Source organism: Triplophysa dalaica, chromosome 4, assembly GCF_015846415.1.
Source record: "Triplophysa dalaica isolate WHDGS20190420 chromosome 4, ASM1584641v1, whole genome shotgun sequence".
NCBI classification, from domain to species: Eukaryota; Metazoa; Chordata; class Actinopteri; order Cypriniformes; family Nemacheilidae; genus Triplophysa; species Triplophysa dalaica.
The window spans coordinates 2,124,432-2,148,427 of NC_079545.1; the positions used below are offsets into that span (position 1 = coordinate 2,124,432).

The 23,996-nt window shown below is 37.1% G+C and overlaps 3 protein-coding genes across 3 annotated transcripts; 2 read left to right on the plus strand and 1 right to left on the minus strand.

Moving 5' to 3' along the window:
- Positions 1-231: 231 nt before the first annotated feature.
- zgc:175280 (cationic amino acid transporter 2 family protein) lies at positions 232-7,745 on the minus strand. The gene is made up of 12 exons (XM_056745700.1): positions 7,632-7,745; positions 6,462-6,832; positions 6,000-6,155; positions 5,367-5,529; positions 4,651-4,787; positions 4,225-4,447; positions 3,611-3,747; positions 3,200-3,302; positions 2,381-2,511; positions 2,086-2,252; positions 1,804-1,912; positions 232-1,633 (listed from the first exon to the last, which is right to left on the minus strand). The coding sequence occupies exons 2-12, from the start codon at positions 6,829-6,831 to the stop codon at positions 1,476-1,478; spliced, it is 1,854 nt and encodes a 617-aa protein (XP_056601678.1). The 5' UTR covers position 6,832; positions 7,632-7,745; the 3' UTR covers positions 232-1,475.
- Positions 7,746-11,553: 3,808 nt separating this feature from the next.
- Positions 11,554-14,792, plus strand: eif4e1b (eukaryotic translation initiation factor 4E family member 1B). The gene is made up of 7 exons (XM_056746420.1): positions 11,554-11,616; positions 11,812-11,903; positions 11,993-12,088; positions 12,787-12,850; positions 13,010-13,123; positions 13,489-13,628; positions 14,098-14,792. The coding sequence occupies exons 1-7, from the start codon at positions 11,593-11,595 to the stop codon at positions 14,210-14,212; spliced, it is 645 nt and encodes a 214-aa protein (XP_056602398.1). The 5' UTR covers positions 11,554-11,592; the 3' UTR covers positions 14,213-14,792.
- Positions 14,793-15,422: 630 nt separating this feature from the next.
- On the plus strand, positions 15,423-22,710 carry casr (calcium-sensing receptor). Its single transcript, XM_056746496.1, has 9 exons — positions 15,423-15,689; positions 16,007-16,149; positions 17,069-17,258; positions 17,347-17,610; positions 17,731-18,037; positions 18,423-19,262; positions 19,425-19,655; positions 19,940-20,063; positions 20,914-22,710. Exons 4-9 carry the CDS (start codon positions 17,414-17,416, stop codon positions 22,056-22,058), a joined length of 2,844 nt encoding a protein of 947 aa, XP_056602474.1. The 5' UTR covers positions 15,423-15,689; positions 16,007-16,149; positions 17,069-17,258; positions 17,347-17,413; the 3' UTR covers positions 22,059-22,710.
- Positions 22,711-23,996: the final 1,286 nt, after the last annotated feature.

Sequence of the window (23,996 nt, forward strand, 5' to 3'; positions counted from 1 at the left end):
GAAGAAGTGAGAACAGCGCCACCTGCAGCACTGGAGTAATAGAGGACAAACAACTGCAGGAAAGTCAACCGCAGCAATTCTTCCCATGAGATTGATTAAAAATGTCTAAATTCAACTTGAATTCAACCAATTTTGATTATTATATCAATGCATTATCAGAACGTAAAATTTGTAAAACTCTTTTTATTTTATTTAAGAGGTTAAGGCCATCAACAGAATGAAGCTTGACATCAATGGGCATCAGAGTTGGGTAAGTTACTCTGAAAAAGTAATTAATTACTAGTTACTCATTACACATTCAATAGTGTAATTAGATTACTGTCCAAATTACTCTGTCGAAAAAGTATTTAGTTACTCATTACTTATTAGTTTCTATATCCTACATCGACCTTGATTAGTTAAGTGATTCAAGGAAAGACATGAAACGGCTTATTAAATTCATTCAAATAAATAATATTATTAACTGACCAAAGTATTACAAATGTGAGCACAGATTTTAAAGTAAGACTTTGAATTTTGATGTCAATTACACTACTGCACATGCATATATTTCACAAACTATTTAGTTTAAGTACATCAAAAGTAACTGTAATTAAATTACACAAAACATACGAGTAATCCCTTTCTTTACTTTTTCAAGGGAAAAGTAATTAAAATACAGTAACTAATTACTTAGTAACTAGTTACACCCAACACTGATGGGCATCAATGATGTGGATTTTAAAGCAGGTGTTATGGTGATTTTAATTCAGTTTTAAATCCACAAGTTAAAGCACTTACATCAAATACATTTGTTTATAACTTACAATATATACTTTGTGGAACAAAAATAAAACATAAAATGTTGTGATATGATAATATCGGCAACTAACATGTACTGTAGATTTTAGAAATATGATTAATAAAGTGATAGTTCATCCAAAAATTTGAATTCTGTCATCATTTACTCACCCTCAGATAGTTCCAAACCTGTATACATTTCTTTGTTCTACTAAACACAATGGAAGATATTTGGAAGAATGTCAGTAACCGAGCAGATCGCCCCCTATTTACTGCCGTAGGGAAAATAAATACTGTTGGAGTCAATGAGGGGGCGAGACCTGCTCGCTTACATTCTTCCAAAAATCTTCCCTTGTGTTTAGCAGAACAAATAAACGTTTACAGGTTTGGAACAACCTGAGGGTTAATAAATGATGACAGAATTTTCTTTTTTGGGTGAACTATCCCTTTAAGTCTTTAATGCTTACATTTTACATCTTGGTAGAAAATATACAAAGCTGTAATTGAAAATACAAACGTATTATTTGAGCTTACTATATAACAACACATAAAATAAAGCATATTTATAATATTTATATTTTCAAAGTATCTTTGAAAGAGTGTATCACTTTGTTTGTACATATTCACAGACATTCTAAATCAAAATCAGATAATGATAAAGCCCTGTTTCTGGTGCCGAGATATTCGTGTTGTCTTTACAGCTTTGTTTGTAGATCACTTGAGGTGAATCCATTTGACTTTTCCGTCTTCAGTTTGCCATCGATGGTGTCAACATGGACAGGGTGTTGAGAAGACCGGCTCCGTTTCTTCTGTACGCTAAAGTGCACTCCATAGCAGAAGTAGATGGCCAAGCCTGTGTGTTCATCAGGAAAAATAACTGTTCTTAAGATCTTTCTGTATTCATTATTGTGGGTTATGGGTGTTTCTTTAATGCTGTGCCTTTTAATATGGTGATTGTTTTTCATAAAAATTTCCAAAATGCCCAACTGACTATAAAATAAAATAATGGTCATGTTGTCTTACCAATTGCCATCCACACTGCATACCGGATCCACGTTTCACCTCCCAGCTGGACCATTAAATAGATATTGATGAACGTACTAAAGATTGGAAGTATTGGCAGCAAAGGGACCTTGAAGAAAACAGTTTGCAGTGTATAAATCCTTCGCTGTTAATGATTACGAGAAGCCTAGCTAAATTTTTATACATTATATCAATTATAGACAATTTCAATGGCAACAGCTCAAACCAATAATGTGTCGTTTTCATCTTTCAGCATTTTCTGTGCCGTCAGCAAAAACTTACCATGAATGCGGCTTTTGTTTTATTCTGTGGCTGCCGCCAAATGATGATGGCCGTCACGACAAGACCCAGAGAAACCAAAGTGATGATCAGAATCATCCACCATTCACCTATCAGATTAGCTTTTATACCTTGAGATATGGTCACGCACAGGATGATCGCAAGCACAACTGGAAAACACAAAAGACAATGCTTTGAACATGCAGCTATTTCAGTATAATTTTATAAATCTAAGAAGCTACATTTCAAAACAAGAAACAAATTTTACCATGAAACAAATAATAAACCTCAAACTCACTGCACAGTATGGTCAGCAGAGACACGCCTTTAGAACTTGCAGCAGAAGGGGATTCGGGAGGACGAAAGGGATTCCATTTCTGATTCTTAAGTTCTTCCTTTTCGATGATTTCATTTGGGTCTGGCTGGTATCTTCACAGACACAAAAAAAGAAATTTTTACGCTTACTTTGGCTGGACAACTTTGTTATAATTGTTACAATTAAAGCATGTCAAACTCTTGTTTTCTTATATATTAATTTAACACATTACCATTTTTTAAATAATAAAACATCTACTAACTTCTCATTTAATAAAGTTTTTTGTGAATTGCCATAATCCTGTTATCTACTTTTTTACTCAGAAATCTTACACTTAGCCCATTGTTTTTCAGCGATGGTTCACACAAAAATTTACCATTTACTAAGTTGTTCCAAGCAATGTTAAAATTTCTTTCTTTGTTTGAACAAATAGTATATATATTTGGAATTTTTTTGTAACCAAACAGATCCATGGCATCATTGACTATCTTGGTAGGAAACAATCTACCAGGTGACTCATTTTTTCTTTTGTGTTATGCATAAAAAAGTTCATACAGGTTTGGAACAACTTGGGGGTGAGTTAATAAACAAAATTTTCATTTTGGATTAACTACTAATTTATTGTGAATATTAGTCTTTTAACACTGGGACTGCAAGCATACAGTATATTATTTTAAGGTGACGGCATACGTTTTGTGTGAATGTGCCTTCGATTATATGTGATTATTTTTGTGTGGGGATATCTCAGTAAACAAAAACGATGGTGATATTGAGCATCTCTTAGCCATTGTTTCTCCTTACCTTAGAATTAGGATGCAAATGGCCACAAGCGTGTAGGCAAAGAGAGTTCCAATAGACATCATGTCTACTAGAGCCTTCAGGTCAAACACCAAGGCCATGATTGCTGAAAATCACAAAGAGTTCATATCAGGCAAAATAAACAAAACATAATCAAATTTAAATGTGCTGTGGTAACAAAAGGAAGAAAAGATTTGTCTGACCTCAAGGGTTAAAAACAGGGAACTTTCAGAATGATCTTATTCAAATATGTTGGTATTTTTACATGAAGTTTATAAAGTGCACTTCTAGCAGATATTACAAACTGCTACAAATATTAATGAGACCAGCTTGATCGCGTCAAACTAAATTGGTTTTGAGTTGTGCCACACGGGTTAGTTCACATTATCATAGTGTATTATTGAGCTTTGCTACCTGCTATCACTCCAGAAACGAGTGTGGCGACGACCGGGCTCTGTCGGGCGCTCATGTTACTCAAAGGTTTGAAAAGCAGCCCGTCTCTGGCCATGGCAAACAACACACGGGGCATCGGAAACATGGAGCCTAGCAGACTGTTTGGTAAACAACATTAAAATGACATTAATTTAAACATAAATCACCTTTTAGTATTTGATTAATATTCAGTCAAAACAAATATAACAAAAAAATTAAATCCACAAAACCACTATAACTTTAGTTTAGCATGCTTGCTTTGAAAAATGAGGAAGTTTTTCACCTTGTCGGACAAAATGAATGTGAATAATTTTCAGAGCACCAAAAGCCCCACAAAATAATACATATTTTTGACAAAGTGTTTAACCATGACCGGTGAATAATTAACTTCTGAGATTGTTCATCCCAGATTCTCACAGATCATCAGATATCAAGCCTTAACAACTTAATGACAGTCAACTATAGTGTCCAACATTATTCATCCTACATTAGACTTTATGATCCGTCATCTTCACTGATCTGATGGACATGCTCTTATTCTTATCTGCCAGCACACGATCACGCAGTGCTTTAAAAGTCATTATGAGTCATTTCACCTGGTTGAGAGAGCACACAGAGATCCGACCGCTACAGCGTACTTCGCCGGATCCCAACCCACATAGGTGAAGGCCACAGGTAGGGGACTCTGAAGACTTAGTTTGTAGTAGGGCATCAAGAGTGTTAGAGAGGCAGACACCCCGAAATAAGCCACGAAACAGATGAGAAGAGAAGCCACGATTCCGACTGGGATAGACTTCTGAGGGTTTTTCACCTCCTCACCTGGACACAGAGGGAAAGACCAGAATCATTCAAGATGTAAAACTTACTGTATAGCTATGCTACTACGGACTATAGAATAGAGTATAACTCAAGCTGATGCCAACCATTTAATAATAATAGTTTTTATTTATTTTTATGTAAAAAAAAATTGAATTTGGAAATAAAAAGCAATTGATCAAATTATTGAATTGTGGATGAGGCACCTGTGGTCGCAATGCAGTCAAACCCCACGAAGGCATAAAAACAGGTAGCTGCACCGGCGAACGTTCCCTCGAAACCAAAGGGAAAGAATCCGCCCGACCCAAAACTGGATAAAGTTTCGTTAGAACTGGAAAGATTTCTAAAAAGGAAAGCAGTATTAAATTTGATGGTAGATTTAATGGTTCAAATGTAGAGTACAAAGTCTGACAAAATCCTTTGGCTTATTTAAATTTTAAACAAATCTTAGACTTTAACACATAAACATTGTTATGTTATGTTTTAAACAATCTATATATATATATTTTAAGGCTGTCAAACGATTAATCGTTATTAATCGCATCCAGAATAAAAGTTTGTGTTTACATAATTTATGTCTGTGTACTATATTAATTTTGAATATATAAACATACACATACTTGTATATATATTTAGGAAATAATTAAATGTATTTATTTATACTTAACAATAATTGAAACACTAAACCAACGTTTATTAATTGTTATATTTAACATTTTCTTAAATACATGCATTTATGTGTGTGTGTTCATAAATACAAAATTAATATGCAATGTACACAGACATATACTACGTTAACACAAACGTTTATTCTGGATTCGATTAATCACAATTAATCGCTGGACAGCCCTACTATTATAAAAGTTTGTATTACAAATTTTTGTAAAATATTCTAACAGACTATTTATGTAATACAACATACGCGGTAATCGTGTAGTTAAAGATTTCCTCCTCTGTTATCTGCCAATTTCCGATGTCACCTTTGATAAATCCAGCAATGATGACGAAAATAAGCACGGCTATATTTACAACTGTGAAGATTTTATTGACAATGGCCGACTCCTTCACCCCAAATGCAAGAACACCTAAGATCAACAAAATTACAATACAAAATAAATTACAAATTATTTATTCATATCCAACAAATGTACAGTATGTTAAACATACATAGAACAGCCACTTCAAAGGAAAAGTTTATAAAAATTCTGTCATGAATTTCTCAACCTCAAATTGTTCCAAACCTGTATAAATTTGTAGAAAGATATTTAGAAGAATGTTACCAACTGCGATTTCTGGGGTAGTCAGAAAATGCTAGTCAAAGGTTCCCCAGAACTGATTGTTTACAATTCTTCAAAATATCCTCAGTTGTGTATAAATATATAATATTTTTTTCTTCTATGACAGTCAATAGTGCCCCAAAAAATTTGAGTTGCTGAAGTTCATCCAAATATCTTTCTTTGTGTACAACCAAACAAGAAATCTTTACAGGTTTGAAACTATTTGGGCATGAGTAATTCACGACAGAATTGTCAACAATCCTTTTAAGTATACTTGCCTGCTAACAGCATGATAAGGCCCGCGGCGAAGAAGTCCGGATAGGGGGCGAGGCCAGGTAAATCCATTGGTGTTTTTTCGAGGAAAAAATTTGCAATCTGGTTTCCAATCAGATCATCAAAAGTGCCGCTCCACGCTCTAGCCACACTGGATGTGCCTGTTGTAAAATCATTCAGATGAAGCAATTCAGGTTTACAATCTGATACTGATTCTCAAAACACTTGCGATAAGACATAATAATGGGCATAATACCTCAATGACTCACGCTTAATGTTGTGGAATTGATATTTACGACGAGCTTTTTAGTGACTGTATTCAGGTATGGTGATATATTTGTGTGCTCATATTGGTTTGACATAAAGGGAAGGAAAACCTTGTACAAAAATAACCATCGCAAATAAAATATACTATATCACACAATGGGATATAGTGTTGATGTTGAAAATATGATGTTAGCTCTTACCTATGATGTAGGACAGCAGTAAGTTCCAACCGGTGATAAAGGCCCACACCTCTCCCACTGTAACATAACTGTACAGATACGCCGAGCCCGTCTTCGGCACCCGGGCGCCGAACTCTGCATAGCATAAGCCGGCGAACACAGATGCCACCGCGGCGATAAAGAATGAGATGATGATGCTGGGACCTGCTACCGTTCGGGCAACCTCTCCGGAAAGGACATAGACCCCTGCACCGAGCGTACTTCCCACCCCGAGGGCGACTAGGTCGAGGGTGGTCAAGCAACGCTTGAAGTTGGACTCTTCACCATCGGGCTCCAGTGGTTTCCGTCTGGATAGACTCTTCACAAAGGACAGCACCTTGTTACAACCCATCCTGAGAGAAACAAAGTTTAGTGATTAGGTAATAAATTATTTGTTAAAATCAAATCCACAAAATAGCAGTCTATCATTCTCCGTCTGAGTTTCTATGAATAACAGATGTGTGGTGAATAAAAACAATGTTTGTATGCTCAAGGGCACCTCAGTTTTTACCTACCGGCCATGAGAATCAAACCAGCAACGTTCTGGTCACGAGTAAGACTCCATAACCATTAGACCACGACTATATTATTTATATACATATAGTTATGGAATATTCATTATGTAAGGTTTAATGTCTCCAAGAATTAAACTGTTCAATTCTCAGATGCTGTTTAAACCTTCAGATTACAGAGAATACAAGTAAAAAAATCCTCAAGCACCATACAATAAATAAATAAATAAAACAAACAAATCTAGCTTGCTAAAAAAATGTCCAAAAGTCATATGACGTATCTTAAGGATTTTCCTCTTAATCACAGAATATCTGCTGTGTGTCTCTTATCTTATTTTTATGACGTGCACTTGAACTTGTACATTCCCTAATGAGAACTCATGAACCTTAATCGCATTTCTGTCTTGCTGAAAACTGACCAACAGATTCCATTTCCATCAAACGAAATGACATAAATGACAGTATATGAAAAATGTTTACTTTTACCGTACCTTTAATACAAAATAAAAATGTTTTTATCCATTAAAACACTTATTTGGTGAATGTGCTTGAAATATTCACTTCTGTCATCTAAACTAATAAAAAAGTTTTGACATCACACAAATATTAGCATCTGTAAAAAATAAATGAAGTCACGTACCTGCGTTTATGGAATCCAGGCTGTGTGTCAAGATGTGCGAGTGAGCGATTGTGTGTGTGTCATGAGCTCCTGAGCACAGTTCATATCACACAGCTCCTCCTGTCGACTTTCACCTGTCCAAAACATTCACGTGTCCTTTTGGGCATACTCTGTTACATTTAGAAGAAATGTGTGATTTCTGGAGAAGAGATAGATGTTTGGTGAGGAATTTTGTCCTTGTGTGCCTGACACGTACTGTACAAGAATCACACAATGGTTCTTATTTTGACTGTGAAATAAAAGATGATTAAAATGATTTCAGAACCAAAAAAGTGCCTAGAGTATTTTTGTTTGAACTGAATAAGCGACAACACAACATACAGAAAAGGGGAGAAAACACTTCAATAGAAACTACGATAAGAACCATAAGAACCATTTTAGGTTCCACAAAGAAACATTCAGTCAGAGGTTCTTTAAAGAACCATCTCTTTCTCACCTTTGTATAATCTGAAGAACCTTTTTCGCCACAAAGAACCTTTTGTGAAACAGAAAGATTCTTCAGATGTTAAATGTTCTTTATGGAACCATTTAGACAAATAAAATGTGTACTGTTTATGGCAAGGTGCTTTAAAGGTTCTTAACAGCGATGCCATAGATTAGAAGAACCATTCAGTCAAAGGTTCTTACAGAACCATCTTTTTCTTACCTTCTTATAATCTGAAGAACCTTTATTCATCACAGAGAGCCTTTTGTGAAACAGAAGGGTTCTTCTGATGTTAAAGGTCCATTATGCAACAATATAGAAAAAAAAGATTCTTATGTGGCATCATGAAGCCCCTTTATTTTTAAAGGTGTACACTCTGAAAAATAAAGGTGCTTAAAAGGTTCTTCACAGCGATGCCATAGATTAGTAGAACCATCTTTGGTTCAAAAATAACCAGTCGAAGGTTCTTTAAAGAACCATCTCTTTCTTACCTTCTTATAATCTGAAGAACCTTTTTATGCCTCAAAAAGAAGGAACCTTTTGTGAAATGGTTCTTTATGGAACCATTTAGACATAAAAGGTTCTTACATGGCATTGTGAAGCACCTTATTTTTCTTACTTTTAAGCTTATAGGAAATGGCACGACTGAATGCGTTTTCTCAACAAACATAACTTGCATGATTTTTTTTATACATACACGTATGTAATCGTTATTATTAAACATTTGTATGTCAATACAAAAATACTACGGCTGATGCTTCAAGGATATACTAATGTTGCAGAACTTGTCAGTTCTAATATTACAGCAGTTTAAAGTCTGATAAACCTTCCATTTATTGTTACGCTATCAGTTCTGCCCTGCTGAAGTCCACTCACCACAGTATTGCTGTAGTATACATATATTCTTTTCATACTGAAAAGTGAGCCAAGAACATCCATTACCTCACACTGTACATTTACTATATTGAATATTCAACAGATCACGTGGATTGTCAGCTTGGATTTCCAGTGTGATCAAGGAACCGGAAGAAATGCTGTATATCAGATGTGATCACTGAATTGATTGAAAATTAATTTCTAACTGAATGCCTACAACAATGAAATGTACTATAGTTATGTTTGGAGTTCATGTAATACTATATATTTATTAAATAGAAGACTGTAAGCGGCATGAAGTGTTCATCAATGGACTAAACGTCCATTAGTTCATAATGTCTAAAACACAACAGCGCCTCTAAACTAGACATTTAAAACATAGGAAACGGTAGCTGCAAACATGTCAGCTGAAGGATTTGTCAGGTTCAGGAAGGCAAAGGTATAAGACAATCCCAAATGACAAGATAACAACTGACATTTATCACAGGTTAGGTGAATCTCTAATCTGTTTCTTGAAATAACAGTGTTGCCTGTACAAAGCTGACTCTCAGTCAGTGACTCTCAGTATCATAAGGTGAGCAGATCATGTGAAGAGATGCAGTTATTTGCTGAAGGAGGCGATTACGGGGCGAACGCTCTGGAGGAACAGATCAAAGTTCTTATTCTCAACTGCAAAGGAAGTTTAAAAGCCTAATCATTAATTTTGTCTTAATAAACTTTAATAATGCGTCTCCTGATGCTGTTTTTCTGTCACGTTCTTCTCAGCATATTTAAAGCCACCATGCAATCAAACAGGATATTTTTAAGTGTTTTACACATTGTTGCGGTGAATATCACAAATGATTTATCCGTGCACACCATTATTTGTTTTAAATTAATTTGCACTTGTAATCTTTAATCAAAAACGTTAAGCTCCTCCCCTCTCTGAACAACAACTCTTCACCACGTGATGCGAACAACAAAAAAAGAGGTAGGACTACACTGACTGTCCAATGGCCAGGCATTTTCAGCCCTCTCCTCCAGACCTAATTTACAACAAACCAACAAAAATGGGAAGGGCAAAATAAAGCCCCTAATTTCTAATTTTCAGAAGCCGTTTCACTCGCAACTTCAGAAGTCAATCACAACTTCCGTTTGGGGTGACTTTAAACCAACAAGTAAGGTGGATCGCATACAGATAAATTGACTTTAAAACACGACTTTGCTCTTAAAGAAAAACTAGTGATTCAACCAATTTGTGATAATTGCTGTTCAAGATAATTTAGTGGGGAGTCAAAATTATGTCATCGTGTATTCACCCTCATGTGCCAATGGGCATGGTATACCAACCACCTCTTTGCCAGTCAACAAAGTAGAGATAACTCATCAACATGTCGCCTGCTGTCACCATTATGCCATCACCACCAGTCACTCTCAAACAAAGCCAGAACGCTCAGAATCTGTTCAAAAGAGAAAACAACTATCTCAACTGTGCAACTTTGTCTCTCAAGAATGATTCAGTAATGTCAATCATAAATATTATTCTCTTAAGAAGCATCTATGCAATTTAAGAAATAATATATTATTCTAGTTAATTTGGAGATGACGTCATAATGCGCCACATTATCAGTGTCTGAAATTTTTCTAAGTTTCATGATGACTAGAAAGTAGCCTACTAAGACCAGTTTGAGATTGGTACACATGTCAATTCCTTGCAGATTTTGAAAAACAAGAAATACTTTTTGTTCAGAAAAATACACAATTCTTAGAATTCTAAAGTCACCCACCCAAGCCCTGAAGTCCGTGATGGGGCCGTATTCAAACATCATCTTCATGTGAAAGATAGTGTTCCAGTGTTTGGCTGCAGAGCTGAAGATCAAGGACATGTTACATCAGAACTGGTGATACAGTAACGACATGCCTGATCCAGTTTGTATATAAACTAAAACGATATCACATCACTTCATCTGATAACAAATATCTAAGTTGTGTAGCCCACCACACAATACTATCCATTTAAGACAATTCATGAATCAATCCCTGGATGTTCCACTCCATGTTTTCGACTAAACAGTGCCCTCTGCGGGCCCAACTCTAGATTACATCGAAGCCTTCATATTTATAGACAATGAATCGTTTTAAAAACAATATGTTGGAGTTGGTTGGAATAGAAAATATTCGCGGTGAAAAGATGAGGCACACTAAAACTACAAATCACGCACGTGCTGCTCACAGAACTACAATACATGTTGCACGCAACAACAACACAAACTGTATACAAACACAAACAATATTCAATATAATAAAAATAATCAGATCAGTTTAATCTGAAAAAAAGCATATGCTATTGAACAGTTTCAATATCCCAGAAACGTTACACATTCTCCCCCAAATATTTCGTTCATTTGTCTATTAATAAACCTAGCACGCCAAAAAAACATACATAATGCACAAAGGGTTAAGAAAATGCCTTAAAACTGATTGGTTGTATATGTATGTTGTTTAAAATGTATAAAAATGTGTTAATTTAGGATACAATGTTTCTATGTTAAATAAATAATCATTTTAAAATCTTAAACGTGAAGCAATAAATGCTGTGGAGAGCGCGCACACGTAACGTATCTCCTCGCGCGCGTGAGCGACATGGCGTCGTGTGCTGTACAGCTGGTGAGCGTGAAGTTATCGAAAAAACAGCGAACTCTTACTTTATCGAACACAAACCCGTAAAAATAGTCATATTCATGTTGTTATATGTGTTGTTCTTTAAAAACTTGATTTATATAGTGATGCAGATTCACATCAGAGGTGCGACGGTGCAGTGTTGGCGTTTCGGTGATGCGCTTCTGATTGTTTTGTTAACAGATCGATAAAGTATCGAAAAAGAAGTTCGAGAAAAAGAAAGTTGTGACATCCATTCTGAAAGAGCCCTATATGAAGCACCCATTACAAAACAGGTGTGTTTAGTTGAATCCGTTATATTATGCAACATTAATACACGCATTAAAGTTAATTGTTTTTAATGGTTTGTTGTCTATGTCTGTAGATGGGGTCTTTGGTTCTACAAGAATGATAAGAGCAAAATGTGGCAAGACAATTTAAGACTGATCACGAAGTTCGACACGGTTGAAGACTTCTGGGCGTGAGTTCAAGATAAATTTAAAGAGTTTGGTTCCAAAATGAGACAAATCAACTGCAGTTTGATTGATATTAAACATGATTTAAGATTAATGTTTTAAACAGAGTTATCTCATTTTGAAACCAAACACTTAATTTGATGTTTTGCCCATCCACTCAAAGTAATGCAAAAGCTCTCTGGGTCATGTTGCACCATAATTCATTTTAAATTTAGTACTTGAAAATGAAATCCATATACTGTAAATAAGGAATGCACTGATACTTTTTTGGCTGATATGATTTATTTTTACACGCCACGTAATATAATTATATATTTGTATCATTCAAAGTAATTCTAAAGGTCTGCTGGCTTTAAGTTGTAAGGAATTTTCTGAACGGCTCAAAGTGATAGTTCTCCCAAAAATAAAAATTCTGTCATCATTTAGTCACCCTCTTGTCATTCCAAACCTGTATACAATTCTTTCCAAAGAACCCAAGAAGATATTTTGAAAAATGTTATTAATCGGCACCCATTCAATTGAAGTGTGCCGGCACTGTTCGGTTACCAACTTTCTTGAAAACGATCTTCTTTGTGTTCTGCAGAAAAAAGTCATAAAGGTTTGAAATGATGAGAGATGACAGAATTATCTTTTTTTTTTTGGGTGAACTATCACTTTTAACATTCCTCTAAATGTAACATTTCATCTGGTTCCACTGTTATAGAATACACAACAACATACAGCCGCCAAGCAAACTCTCCTCCGGGTGCGACTACTCCATGTTCAAGGTGAGCAGGTGTTACTTATTTGTTGTTATTATGCGTATTGATGCAGTGTAAAAGTATTGTTCGCGGTCTCAAACAGATGTGCTGAAATCATTCTGTTTATTGTATAACAGAGTGCTCTGAACCAATATCCCACATGTGTGTGTTGTTTTCATTGTGCAGGACGGCATAGAGCCCATGTGGGAGGACAGGAGTAATAAATGTGGCGGCCGCTGGCTGATCACTCTCGCCAAGCAGCATAGACACACTGAACTTGACCGTTTCTGGCTGGAGACGGTCTGAGAAACACACATTCTGCTTTAATAGAATTAAAATTAACTATATTCTTGCATTTAATATTTGCGGTGTTCTCATACAGTGCTTTAAGACTAGTCCCAGACGAACTTAAATGTTAGAGGCGTCTTGATGGAAAACAACTTAAAATATGATTGTTTTGTGAAATAAGTTTTTAACACCCTAATTTAACTAAGGCCTTTGTTTAAGCTAATTCCTGTCTGGGAAACTGCCCTTTTATTGGTTTTTAATCTATTGAAAAAAAGAGTCGAAATTTAACAATCTTTTAGATTATAATAAATGTTTGAAGTAAAAAATAGACTCAAAAAGGAATGCTAAATGTCCCTGATTATTTGTTCTCGTGACAGCTCTTGTGTCTCATCGGAGAGAGCTTTGGCTCTTTCAGCCGGGATATCTGTGGAAGTGTTATAAACATCCGTGCCAAAGGGGACAAAATTGCCATCTGGACCTCTAATGCGGAGAATTGTGAGACCGTAACATACATTGGGTAAGCATAAGTTTGTCCTTGAACGTTAGCTCTGACCGGAACTAAACCGTCGAAAGATAATCCATTACTTTGCACGTGTATCACTTGGTTTAGCTGCAGATTAAATGTCTAAACATCTTTTAAATGTAGTCACATGTATGCACCCTTGTGCCGTTGTGAACGGTAGCCATGACGGAAAAGGAATTTGTGCTTAGCAACCTAATGAAGTTAATTATGCATCATATCAGTAGGATGGTGCAGTCCAGTGCTGCTAGGAGATACTGTATAACTGTGTGATTCTCTGTGGACCCAATCCCCACAGCAAACACCAGATTTGTTCTAAAACGTTTTCTAGTGCTTATAAAGTTGTGTCCTAGTGTTTGAAGTATGAAGCATTACTTTCTGTTGTGTGAAGTCAAGAGGACCCAGATAAGACAACAGAATGCAGCTGTAGGATTTAAAAAATCCTGTTTTTTGTTCTTCTTTGCAGTCAGAAGTATAAAGAGAGTCTGGGCCTTCCACAGAAGCTTGTCATTGGATATCAAGCCCACGCAGACACGGCAACTAAGAGCAACTCTATAACCAAGAACAAGTTTGTTGTTTGAAAATATGTATTGTTGTGGGACTGTTCGAGACGTAGAGGTTATCTTTGTATATTTTCTTCATTAGTGAGAGCACTTAAATGTGTTATATGCGATGAACTTGAGTTGCACTTGTTTTGACGGGATTTGTCTAGAATGCCTTTTTTTTTTGTTGACAATTTAAACTTGAACTTCTTTTGCAAAAGTGTGCTGAAAAAATGCACTGGCTTTCCTCGTGTGAACGCTGTACCCTGTCGATACGGATTGCGTTGTATTTGAAGAATTAAGATATGCTTCTCTTACAAATGAGTGATGAAAAATAAAAACTTAAAGTCGGCATGAAACGAAAAATGTCAATTCCAATTTATTCACAATGTTGCAGTGTTCACTATAAGTTATTTATCCATGCACATCATTATTTAAAAAAAAAAAGATTTGAATTTATAATCTTAAAAATGTTAACCTCCTCCCTCCCTTGAAACGACCTCTCTTCGCTTCTGGTCACGAGGAATGGCGTGAGGGCGGGGCTTCAATAAATTGCAAACTGGAATATAAATCTACACCCAACGTTAAACGACCCAATCTGTACTCGATAAACAAAATCAAGTCCCGCCCTACTTGTTTTTTCTCGTTTCAGAAGTTGTTTCACTCGGATACATGTCACGATACTGAAGAAAAAACGCTACTAGCTACTTTCGTTCCAACATTAAAGAGAAATGTTTACAAAAGATTTTGGACCACAATCATTACTCATTCCATAGATCATTTTGCATCAAATATGAGCAGTACATAAAGACCTGCTGAAGTGCTTTTGAAGTGCAGCTGTGTTCGATGTGCTTATTTAATTTTCACTGAAATAGGAAATTGGGGTGGGGTAATAATGAGTGGCCCCTCCCCCCCAGAAGGGCCTATAGTGATTAGTTTACCTGACAGCCTGGAATCTGACAAGAAGCTAAATGATGTCATAAAAGTCCCTGATCCGTGATTGTGAAATTAAGTAACTAAACTAAATTAGAACTTCTAAATGCACATTTTGTCAATGGTTTAGAAGACGCTAGTTTGTAGATATTCTTAAGCCTAACGTATTCATTACATTGATTTCATGGGAGGTTTAAGCATGCATATCTCAGTTTGTACTCAGAATAAACTTTATCTTGAATAGAAAATAATTATATATAAAAAGATACAGCAGAGGTTCTTATAAGATCTTCAGTGATGATTTTATCTTTGGTTTTAGTCGTGTTGATGGGTTTGAAATAGGAGTGACCAGAGGAAGTGGACCTGCCTCTCTGGTTAATGTTTCACACTTCTCATAGAACAACACACACAGTCACAGCGCTTGGAATGAATGGAGGAACTTGATCAAATTTAATAGAGTACGAAAATTATAACACTAAAGCAAAAATTTATTTTTTTGCATTTTAAATTTGATGGTCGTCTTGATATTTTGTGAAAGTTCTGGCTTTTGTCTCTTTGATGGCTTGATGCCTTTCCTAATGAGGTAAGACCCTTTCTTTTACTTTTTGCATCTTGTCAGGTTTTGAAATTTGTCCCATTGTCTGGTACCTTAACAACATTTTTTTGTCTGTTGCTATAAAATCTGCTTTGTGAGGGTGTGTATAAAAGATATAATTTAGTTTTTTTACTACCACTTTAAAACAGAGTGCTTACATTTATATCTACATTGAGATACTTTGTCTCAATTCTTTACATTATAAAAAAAACAGAAACATTCAAGGAAAAGTTGATTTCAGTTTTCAGAACATGACGCTCATGTACCCTGTTCTCTTACGTAAAGCACCCTTTACTTTTTTCCAGGGACTTGCTCAGTATTTGGTGTGGAATAGCTGAGTCCTGCTGAAGCATATTTCCAGAGCTAATGAGTAGTAGATGCTGAACCGTTTCACCTGGGAAGTGACTAAACTGACCACAGAATAACACGCAGATCCTGCAGGGGGAAGGTTAGTGATGTGGAACAAACCCTTTAGTGCCAACCAGATATCATTCCCTAAACCATCAGAGAAACCATGATGTTTCATATCTTTTAACATGATCGACCACTTTGAATTAAAGTTATTGCCCAATTATCACCTCTGAAATGTAAAGTACTGTATACATTTTTTTTTTTTTATTTTATGAAGAATAGAACAGAATAATAAAAGTGAATTCATCGTAACTGTGACAGATGAAACTGTGGGAATTAAGTTAAATGCAAAAATATATTTTAATGTTATAATAATATTTGTTATAAGAAATATTCTCTTGTCATTTTATCAAGCAGCTTCTTGAGGTCTCGGATGGAGTTCATATCTATTCCTAGCTTTTATTGGCTGCATTTGCTTCGTTATTTACTAAAATGTTATTGTTTTCAAATAATGGAATGAATTGAATTGTTACCCAAAATAAGATTCAAAATGAAAATGAATTGTGTTTTTTATTTCCATAATGATAACAGATGGTAGTTGCTAAATTTCACATGCAACTTCATGCGGTCATGTCACAACAAGTTTTTCACCAAAAATACTTCGGTCTAAAGAGCCTTTTTTTCTTTTTGTGTAGTCGTATAACATTTTTCCACCACATAGGTTATTCAAGGTCCTTTATGGAACCATACATCCTGACACAAAACATTTGTTCATGTTTACTGCTACACAATGCGTTCCCTTTTTCTCATTTTATATGATCCGTTTTACTGTCGATAATAGACATTCTACACAGGACATTTTAGAAAATTAAGTATTGTTTATATGTATGGTAAAATGTAAATAGTGTGCATTTCATGAAAATCGTTTTTCACACCGTGGTGTGGTAGTAATGGTAGTGAATGTACACATGCTTTGTTTTGACTATACATCTATTAAGTATCCTGTATTTCTTTAGGAATATTAAGCATTCAACCAAACAGTGTATGGTGAATCAAAAAATCAATCACTGTCATCTCTAAAATATTTTCATGGGCCGTATTTTCTTCGATCCATCACAACCTCGTAATGAACAGGAGAGGCATTTACTGGAGGACAGACAGGAACGATCGACGCCTCCATCAACAGACCTTCGTATGATCCAAACCGTGAGTAAACACCCTTGTTTTGTTTTGTTTTGATTTGATACCATCAACGGTCGACGGAGTTACATTGTAAATGATCTTTTGACTGTAGACGGAATATAAGAAGTCCAAAAATCTGCCTCGCTTCATGAAGACCACATCAGAAACCAACTGAAACGATGAAGTGTTATCTGAGGTTTTACCTGCACTGTCTGGTTTTAATGGGCTTCAGCTGTGTAATTTCTACTTATGGGCCATATCAGAGAGCTCAGAAGACTGGTGACATACTGCTGGGCGGGCTTTTCCCTATACACTTTGGGGTGGCTTCCAAAGATCAGGATCTGGCAGCGAGGCCGGAGTCAACGGAGTGTGTGAGGTACTCCAAATGCTCAGTGTTGGTGTTTAACAGACAACTCTTGCACGTAGATCTCGTTTTTGTTTTTATAGTCAATATTTCGATTCACGTGTGACGTCTAATACGATACGTGTTTTGCAGATATAACTTTCGTGGGTTCCGTTGGCTTCAAGCCATGATTTTCGCTATAGAGGAGATCAACAACAGCTCCACTCTTCTTCCCAACATCACGCTCGGTTACCGTATATTTGACACGTGTAACACCGTCTCTAAAGCTTTGGAGGCGTCGCTGAGCTTTGTCGCGCAGAATAAGATCGATTCGCTCAACTTGGATGAGTTCTGTAACTGCACGGGAAACATCCCATCGACCATCGCGGTGGTTGGGGCGTCCGGATCCGCCGTCTCCACAGCAGTGGCTGACCTTGTTGGGCTCTTCTACATTCCTCAGGTTGTTTTTTGCACTGGATTGATGAATAATTAATGGATATTGTTTATAGTTTTGTGATGAATTAGTAGGAAGTATGCAAATTCCATTTAATGCATTGGATATTTTAACAGACATCCGTTATTCCTAATGTCTCCCTTCTCAATGGAAAACGTTGTTGCTTAGATGTTGCTCTTTCACTGCTCGGGAGATTTGACGGAGTTCTGTGTTGCGTTTCATTCAAGTATCCGATGTTTCTCCGAAAATTGCTCAAATACAAACGAGAATTTGATAAGAAATGTTTGAGACTTGACATCTGAGCTCAGTTTAAGACATCGTTGAGATCTCTCCTGAAACTCCAAAGGAGACATCTGTGTTTCAATTGTCTTTCTCGTGTGTCATTTTTCAGATCAGCTACGCCTCGTCCAGTCGCCTTTTGAGCAACAAGAATCAGTACAAATCCTTCATGAGAACCATCCCTACAGATGAGTACCAAGCAATCGCCATGGCGGCCATCATCGACCACTTCCAGTGGAACTGGGTCATCGCCATCGGCTCTGACGACGAATACGGCCGTCCGGGGATCGAAAAGTTCGAGAACGAAATGTTTCATCGGGACATCTGCATCGACCTCAACGTTTTGATTTCGCAGTATTTCGATGAAGCTGAGATTCACCGGCTGGCGGACCGCATCGAAAACTCAACGGCCAAGGTCATCGCTGTGTTCGCCAGCGGCCCGGACATCGAGCCGTTGGTTAAAGAGATGGTGAGGCGAAACGTCACAGACCGGGTGTGGTTGGCGAGCGAAGCTTGGGCGAGCTCCAGTCTGGTGGCAAAGCCGGAGTATCTGGATGTCATGGGAGGAACCATCGGCTTTGTGCTGAGGTCTGGGAAGATTCCTGGCTTTAAAGAATTCCTACAGCAAGTGCATCCAAAGCAGTCCAGTCATATTGAATTTGTGCGAGAGTTTTGGGAGGAGACTTTCAACTGTTACCTGGAAGATAGCCTGAGGAACGAGGATAGCGAGAATGGCAGTACGAGTTTCAGACCCTTGTGCACTGGAGAAGAGGACATCGCGAGCGTAGAGACGCCATATCTGGACTACACGCATCTGAGAATTTCTTATAACGTGTATGTGGCTGTTTATGCCATAGCGCAGGCCCTTCAAGACATCCTCAACTGTACTCCGGGGAAAGGATTGTTCGCTAACGGCTCATGTGCAGACATTAGAAAAGTGGAGGCGTGGCAGGTAAGATGCTTGCTAGACGTTTATATTTGTAATAAGCTTCTAAAAAAAAAAAAGACGCTGCACGAGGGTTTCTACTGCAACATGCATCATTTTAACATGAATTATATTTTAATCCTGCTGATATTTACTTGCATGCCTTTTGTATTTGTTGAAATCCTCGAGGTTCTGAAACAACTGAGACACCTTAACTTCGTAAACAGCATGGGCGAGAGGGTGCGTTTCGACAATGCCAGTGAGGTGTCAGCAAACTATACCATCGTAAACTGGCATCGCTCGTCTGAGGACGGATCTGTTGTGTTTGAAGAAGTTGGTTATTACAGCATACATAACAAGAACGGGGCCAAACTCTCCATAGACAAGACAAAAATACTGTGGAACGGCCGTCTAACTGAGGTGAGTCTGGACTTCTCTTTAGACTTTTACCAAACACCAACAAACCCTCACAGTATTCCTTACTAGTGTCCACACTTTGGTAACGCAATGCGACATAGACTGTCAGGAAGAAGTTTGATTGTGCAAATAGCATTCTTATACAGGTATTGTCTATTTTACTATCGTATTAACGGTGGTAAAGCTGAGATTTTGGTGGAGGTACACCATCGGCCTGTGTGCATGTATAGTCTATTTACTGCAATATTTCAAGTATTAGACAAAATTGTTTCTTTCTTCTCTACCAGGTGCCGTTTTCTAACTGTAGTGAGGAATGTGAACCTGGGACCAGGAAAGGAATTATTGACGGCAAACCCACGTGCTGCTTTGAGTGTACTGAATGCTCAGATGGAGAGTACAGTGATCATAAAGGTTAGACTGATAAATGCCGGGACAACTTGATGACTTTTGTAGACTTGTTTTTAGCATGGAAATAATACTTGAAATGTGATATGGTTTTAATAATTATTTAAATCTACTTAATAGGACAAAGTATTAATATAATATTAATATGATTAATTGTTTAAATTATAGTCTTATTATTTAAACACTATTTTTAATGATTGTTAAATAATAAAATGCATATTAGAGTTGATTTTCATGCATTTTATACATTTAATGGCAGAGAGTGGGGACATATAGCAAAAAATAATGTTATTTTAAATTGTTTAAATATTATTACATATCATTTTTAAATATTATTAATATGAATAATTCATTGAATATTTTATTTTTTAATAATGTTTAAATAAAATATTATTATAACATTCATTTAAATTATAATTAAATAATAAAATGCATATAAGAGTTGATTTTCATTCATTTTATACATATAATGGCCTGGGAGCAGTAAAATTGCCTTTATAGTGTGAATTCAGCTTGATTGGGATACTTCTGTGTTCACATAAAGAATATCTCAATTTGTCTTTGCACTAAATTATCAATTTAAAATAAGGGTTTCATGTGAATTATGTGCGCTACCGTAACAAATGCAAATCGTTTTCTAATTAGAGTAAGATGGTGCAAAGTTTTAAATACATTTTAATTCCATAACACTGCATACAATTCACAAATGATGTTTTTATATTAATAAATCTAAATTTTGACTAGACCTTACCTTCCTTCAGTACTGATATTCTCCACCGGGGGGCCGTATCGGGGATTATGCTTTGTTTCCCATCTTTTAACGGTAAGACTTTTAATGTTTTATTTCTTTTCTCAGATGCCAGCATTTGTTCGAAGTGTCCCAACAACTCCTGGTCGAACGGCAATCACACTTCCTGCTTTCTAAAGGAGATTGAGTTTCTCTCCTGGACCGAACCTTTTGGGATCGCCTTGGCCTTGTTCGCAGTTCTCGGCGTGCTGTTAACGGCTTTTGTTCTGGGTGTTTTTGTGCAATTCCGTGACACTCCGATCGTGAAAGCCTCGAACCGGGAGCTCTCGTACCTTTTGCTTTTCTCGCTCATTTGTTGTTTCTCCAGCTCCCTCATTTTCATCGGCGAACCTCAGCATTGGACATGCCGTGTACGCCAACCGGCTTTCGGCATCAGCTTCGTGCTGTGCATCTCTTGCATCCTAGTCAAAACCAACCGGGTCCTGCTGGTGTTCGAAGCCAAAATCCCTACCAGCCTCCACAGGAAGTGGTGGGGCCTGAACCTGCAGTTTTTATTGGTGTTCCTGTTCACATTCGTGCAGGTCATGATCTGCGTGGTGTGGCTGTACAACGCTCCGCCAGGGAGTTACAGAAACTATGACATCGACGAGATTATCTTCATCACCTGCAACGAGGGCTCAATGATGGCACTGGGGTTCCTCATCGGCTACACCTGCGTGCTGGCGGCCGTCTGTTTTTTCTTCGCCTTCAAGTCTCGGAAACTCCCTGAAAACTTCACGGAGGCCAAGTTCATCACGTTCAGTATGCTGATCTTCTTCATCGTCTGGATCTCCTTCATCCCTGCGTACTTCAGCACGTATGGAAAATTCGTCTCGGCGGTGGAGGTCATCGCCATCCTGGCCTCCAGCTTCAGTTTGCTGGCCTGTATCTTCTTCAACAAGGTCTACATCATCCTCTTCAAGCCGTCCAGGAACACCATCGAGGAGGTTCGCTGCAGCACGGCGGCTCACGCCTTCAAAGCGGCGGCCAAGGCGACGCTTCGGCACAACTCCGCCTCCAGGAAGAGGTCGAGCAGTGTTGGCGGCTCCTCCGCCTCGTCGCCCTCCTCGTCAATCATCCTGAAGACCAATGGGAATGAAGCCGAGTCTCCGTCCGTACGCAGGCAAAGTAATAAACCGAGGGTGAGCTTCGGAAGCGGAACGGTCAGTTTTTCTTTAAGCTTTGAGGAATCTAGAAAGAACTCTGTGAAATAAACAAGAACTGCTGTGCGAGTAGACATTGTGAGCGTTCCGTTTTATACTGGATTTTTTTCCAAATCTCGTTTTCTGGTAAGTGTTTGAGAACCGCTGTGAGAACGTGAGAACAGACTTTTTAGGCATGGACGAGAGTTAACCATACTTCAACCCACCGTAACTCAACACACACAGTAAAGTCTTTTCTCTGTTCACATTCAAGCCTTTTATTGACCACACACATCTTGCGTAGACCCTTCTTGAGTCACTCTAAGACTGTCAGCTCAATGTATTAAATGTAAGCCAGATGCAGAGTAATAAATCCAAACATTGATTGATGCCTACTGTGATTTCACTCATATCTGTTTAGATTCAAGTTTTTTAGTTGTCACACACACACATAGTTATATACACAACCTGTAGTGAAATGTTAGTCCTGTTAAGACCCAAATTTACAAATGCAAAATGTACCAGCGGTAGGTGTTTTATGTTTTTTCCAAAGGTATTCAAGACCTATGGCATTCACTTTTTCAATTAACTTTCAACTAATTTTTTATTTAATTGAACATTAAACCATCTACATATGTCATACTGCCATGTTGGTCGCAACTACACCCAAGTTTTTCACCTACTGTTGCACTTGTGTATATGGTTGAGTGACAATAAAAGGATTTGATTTGATTTGACATTTTTCATATTTTAATTAAGACAATGTTTTTTTTAAGCGACGGATGAATTGTTCAACACAAAACTACAAATGTGGGCAAAATTAAAATGAAACTGGGTCCATTTTTAATTCATGTGGACAATTAAAAGGCATATTTACATCCTTTACTCTCGTTTTTGTTGTTTATTATGGTATTTCATCCAGCTGGTAACCCAAACACAGAGAAATACATTTTAAAATAAAAAATGTTTAACCAAAAATGAAAATTGAAGCTGTTGGGGATTGACAGTAAAAGACACGTAGACCAGCTATGATGAATGAAGACAAAGAGTAAGGAATGCAATTAATCAAAGAAAATTTACAGAGGAAAATTGTTTTTAGTTTTGCAAGCAGAAGTCCACTTCAGCTGCTCGCCTTACATTCAAAATACATTGATATTTATGCCAACAGAGGTTTTCTAATTACTTCAGTCCTTATAAATCGCACTCGCATGATTGGTTATCAATAGATAGTTTCTCAAACAAGTACACAAAGCTCTCAAAGAGTTCTGAAGTCATGAGATGGGACATAAAGATTACCAAAGATGACGGGCATTTACTTCAGAAATACAGTATAACGCCATAAAAAGGCCACTAGATCCCTCTTGTGTTATGTCAATTGTGTAACTTTCCTTTTGTTTTCACTTCTCCTGAAACATTTATATTTTTACATTTATTCATTTGACAGAGGCTTTTATCCAAAGCGACTTGCCAGTAGGAGAGCATACAAATATTTTGTCAACACACTAAACAGTACTGTTATTTTACAAAGCCATGCTACTGTGAGGATCAAATGACATTATTTGCATGTCAAATTCAATCAAAATTAGTTACGCAATCATGAATGATGAATTTGCACAAGGTTTAGCATAAGGATCAGGTTCTTTTTTTTAAGAGACCTTATTTTTCAAGAGATTGGAATTTGAATAAACAAATCAGGGCCTGGAACTGTGAAATTTTTGTTTTAACTTGTCATGTGACCATGAGAGCAAATGGCAATACGTAAAAAAGAAAAGTATAGGCAATGTGTCACAAAACCCCTGGTGTCTGTGTAAAGGTTTGAACCTATTTCCTTCATTTACCAATAAATATGTATTTGGTAAAGTCCACATAGCCGTTCGTACGCCCATTCTCTGTCTATTCCAGTACAGCATTCGAGTATGTTTGACAGGAGCACACGCCTTCTTGATGTATGGCGTAGGGAATCGTTTAAATGAGCTTTACGTTGGCTGCGTGCTGACGTCACGGTGGCGC

Coding starts and splice junctions, on each gene's coding strand:
- zgc:175280 (XM_056745700.1), bottom strand. CDS start 6,831: ATGGGTTGTAACAAGGTGCTGTCCTTTGTGAAGAGTCTATCCAGACGG. Junction 4,448..4,650: donor TGACTGCATTGCGACCACAG/GTGCCTCATCCA, acceptor CTCTGTGTCCAG/GTGAGGAGGTGAAAAACCCT. Junction 3,303..3,610: donor CGTTTCTGGAGTGATAGCAG/GTAGCAAAGCTC, acceptor TGTGATTTTCAG/CAATCATGGCCTTGGTGTTT.
- eif4e1b (XM_056746420.1), top strand. CDS start 11,593: ATGGCGTCGTGTGCTGTACAGCTG. Junction 12,089..12,786: donor ACGGTTGAAGACTTCTGGGC/GTGAGTTCAAGA, acceptor CCACTGTTATAG/AATACACAACAACATACAGC. Junction 12,851..13,009: donor GCGACTACTCCATGTTCAAG/GTGAGCAGGTGT, acceptor TTCATTGTGCAG/GACGGCATAGAGCCCATGTG.
- casr (XM_056746496.1), top strand. CDS start 17,414: ATGAAGTGTTATCTGAGGTTTTACCTGCACTGTCTGGTTTTAATGGGC. Junction 17,611..17,730: donor GAGTCAACGGAGTGTGTGAG/GTACTCCAAATG, acceptor CGTGTTTTGCAG/ATATAACTTTCGTGGGTTCC. Junction 20,064..20,913: donor AGAGTACAGTGATCATAAAG/GTTAGACTGATA, acceptor TTCTTTTCTCAG/ATGCCAGCATTTGTTCGAAG.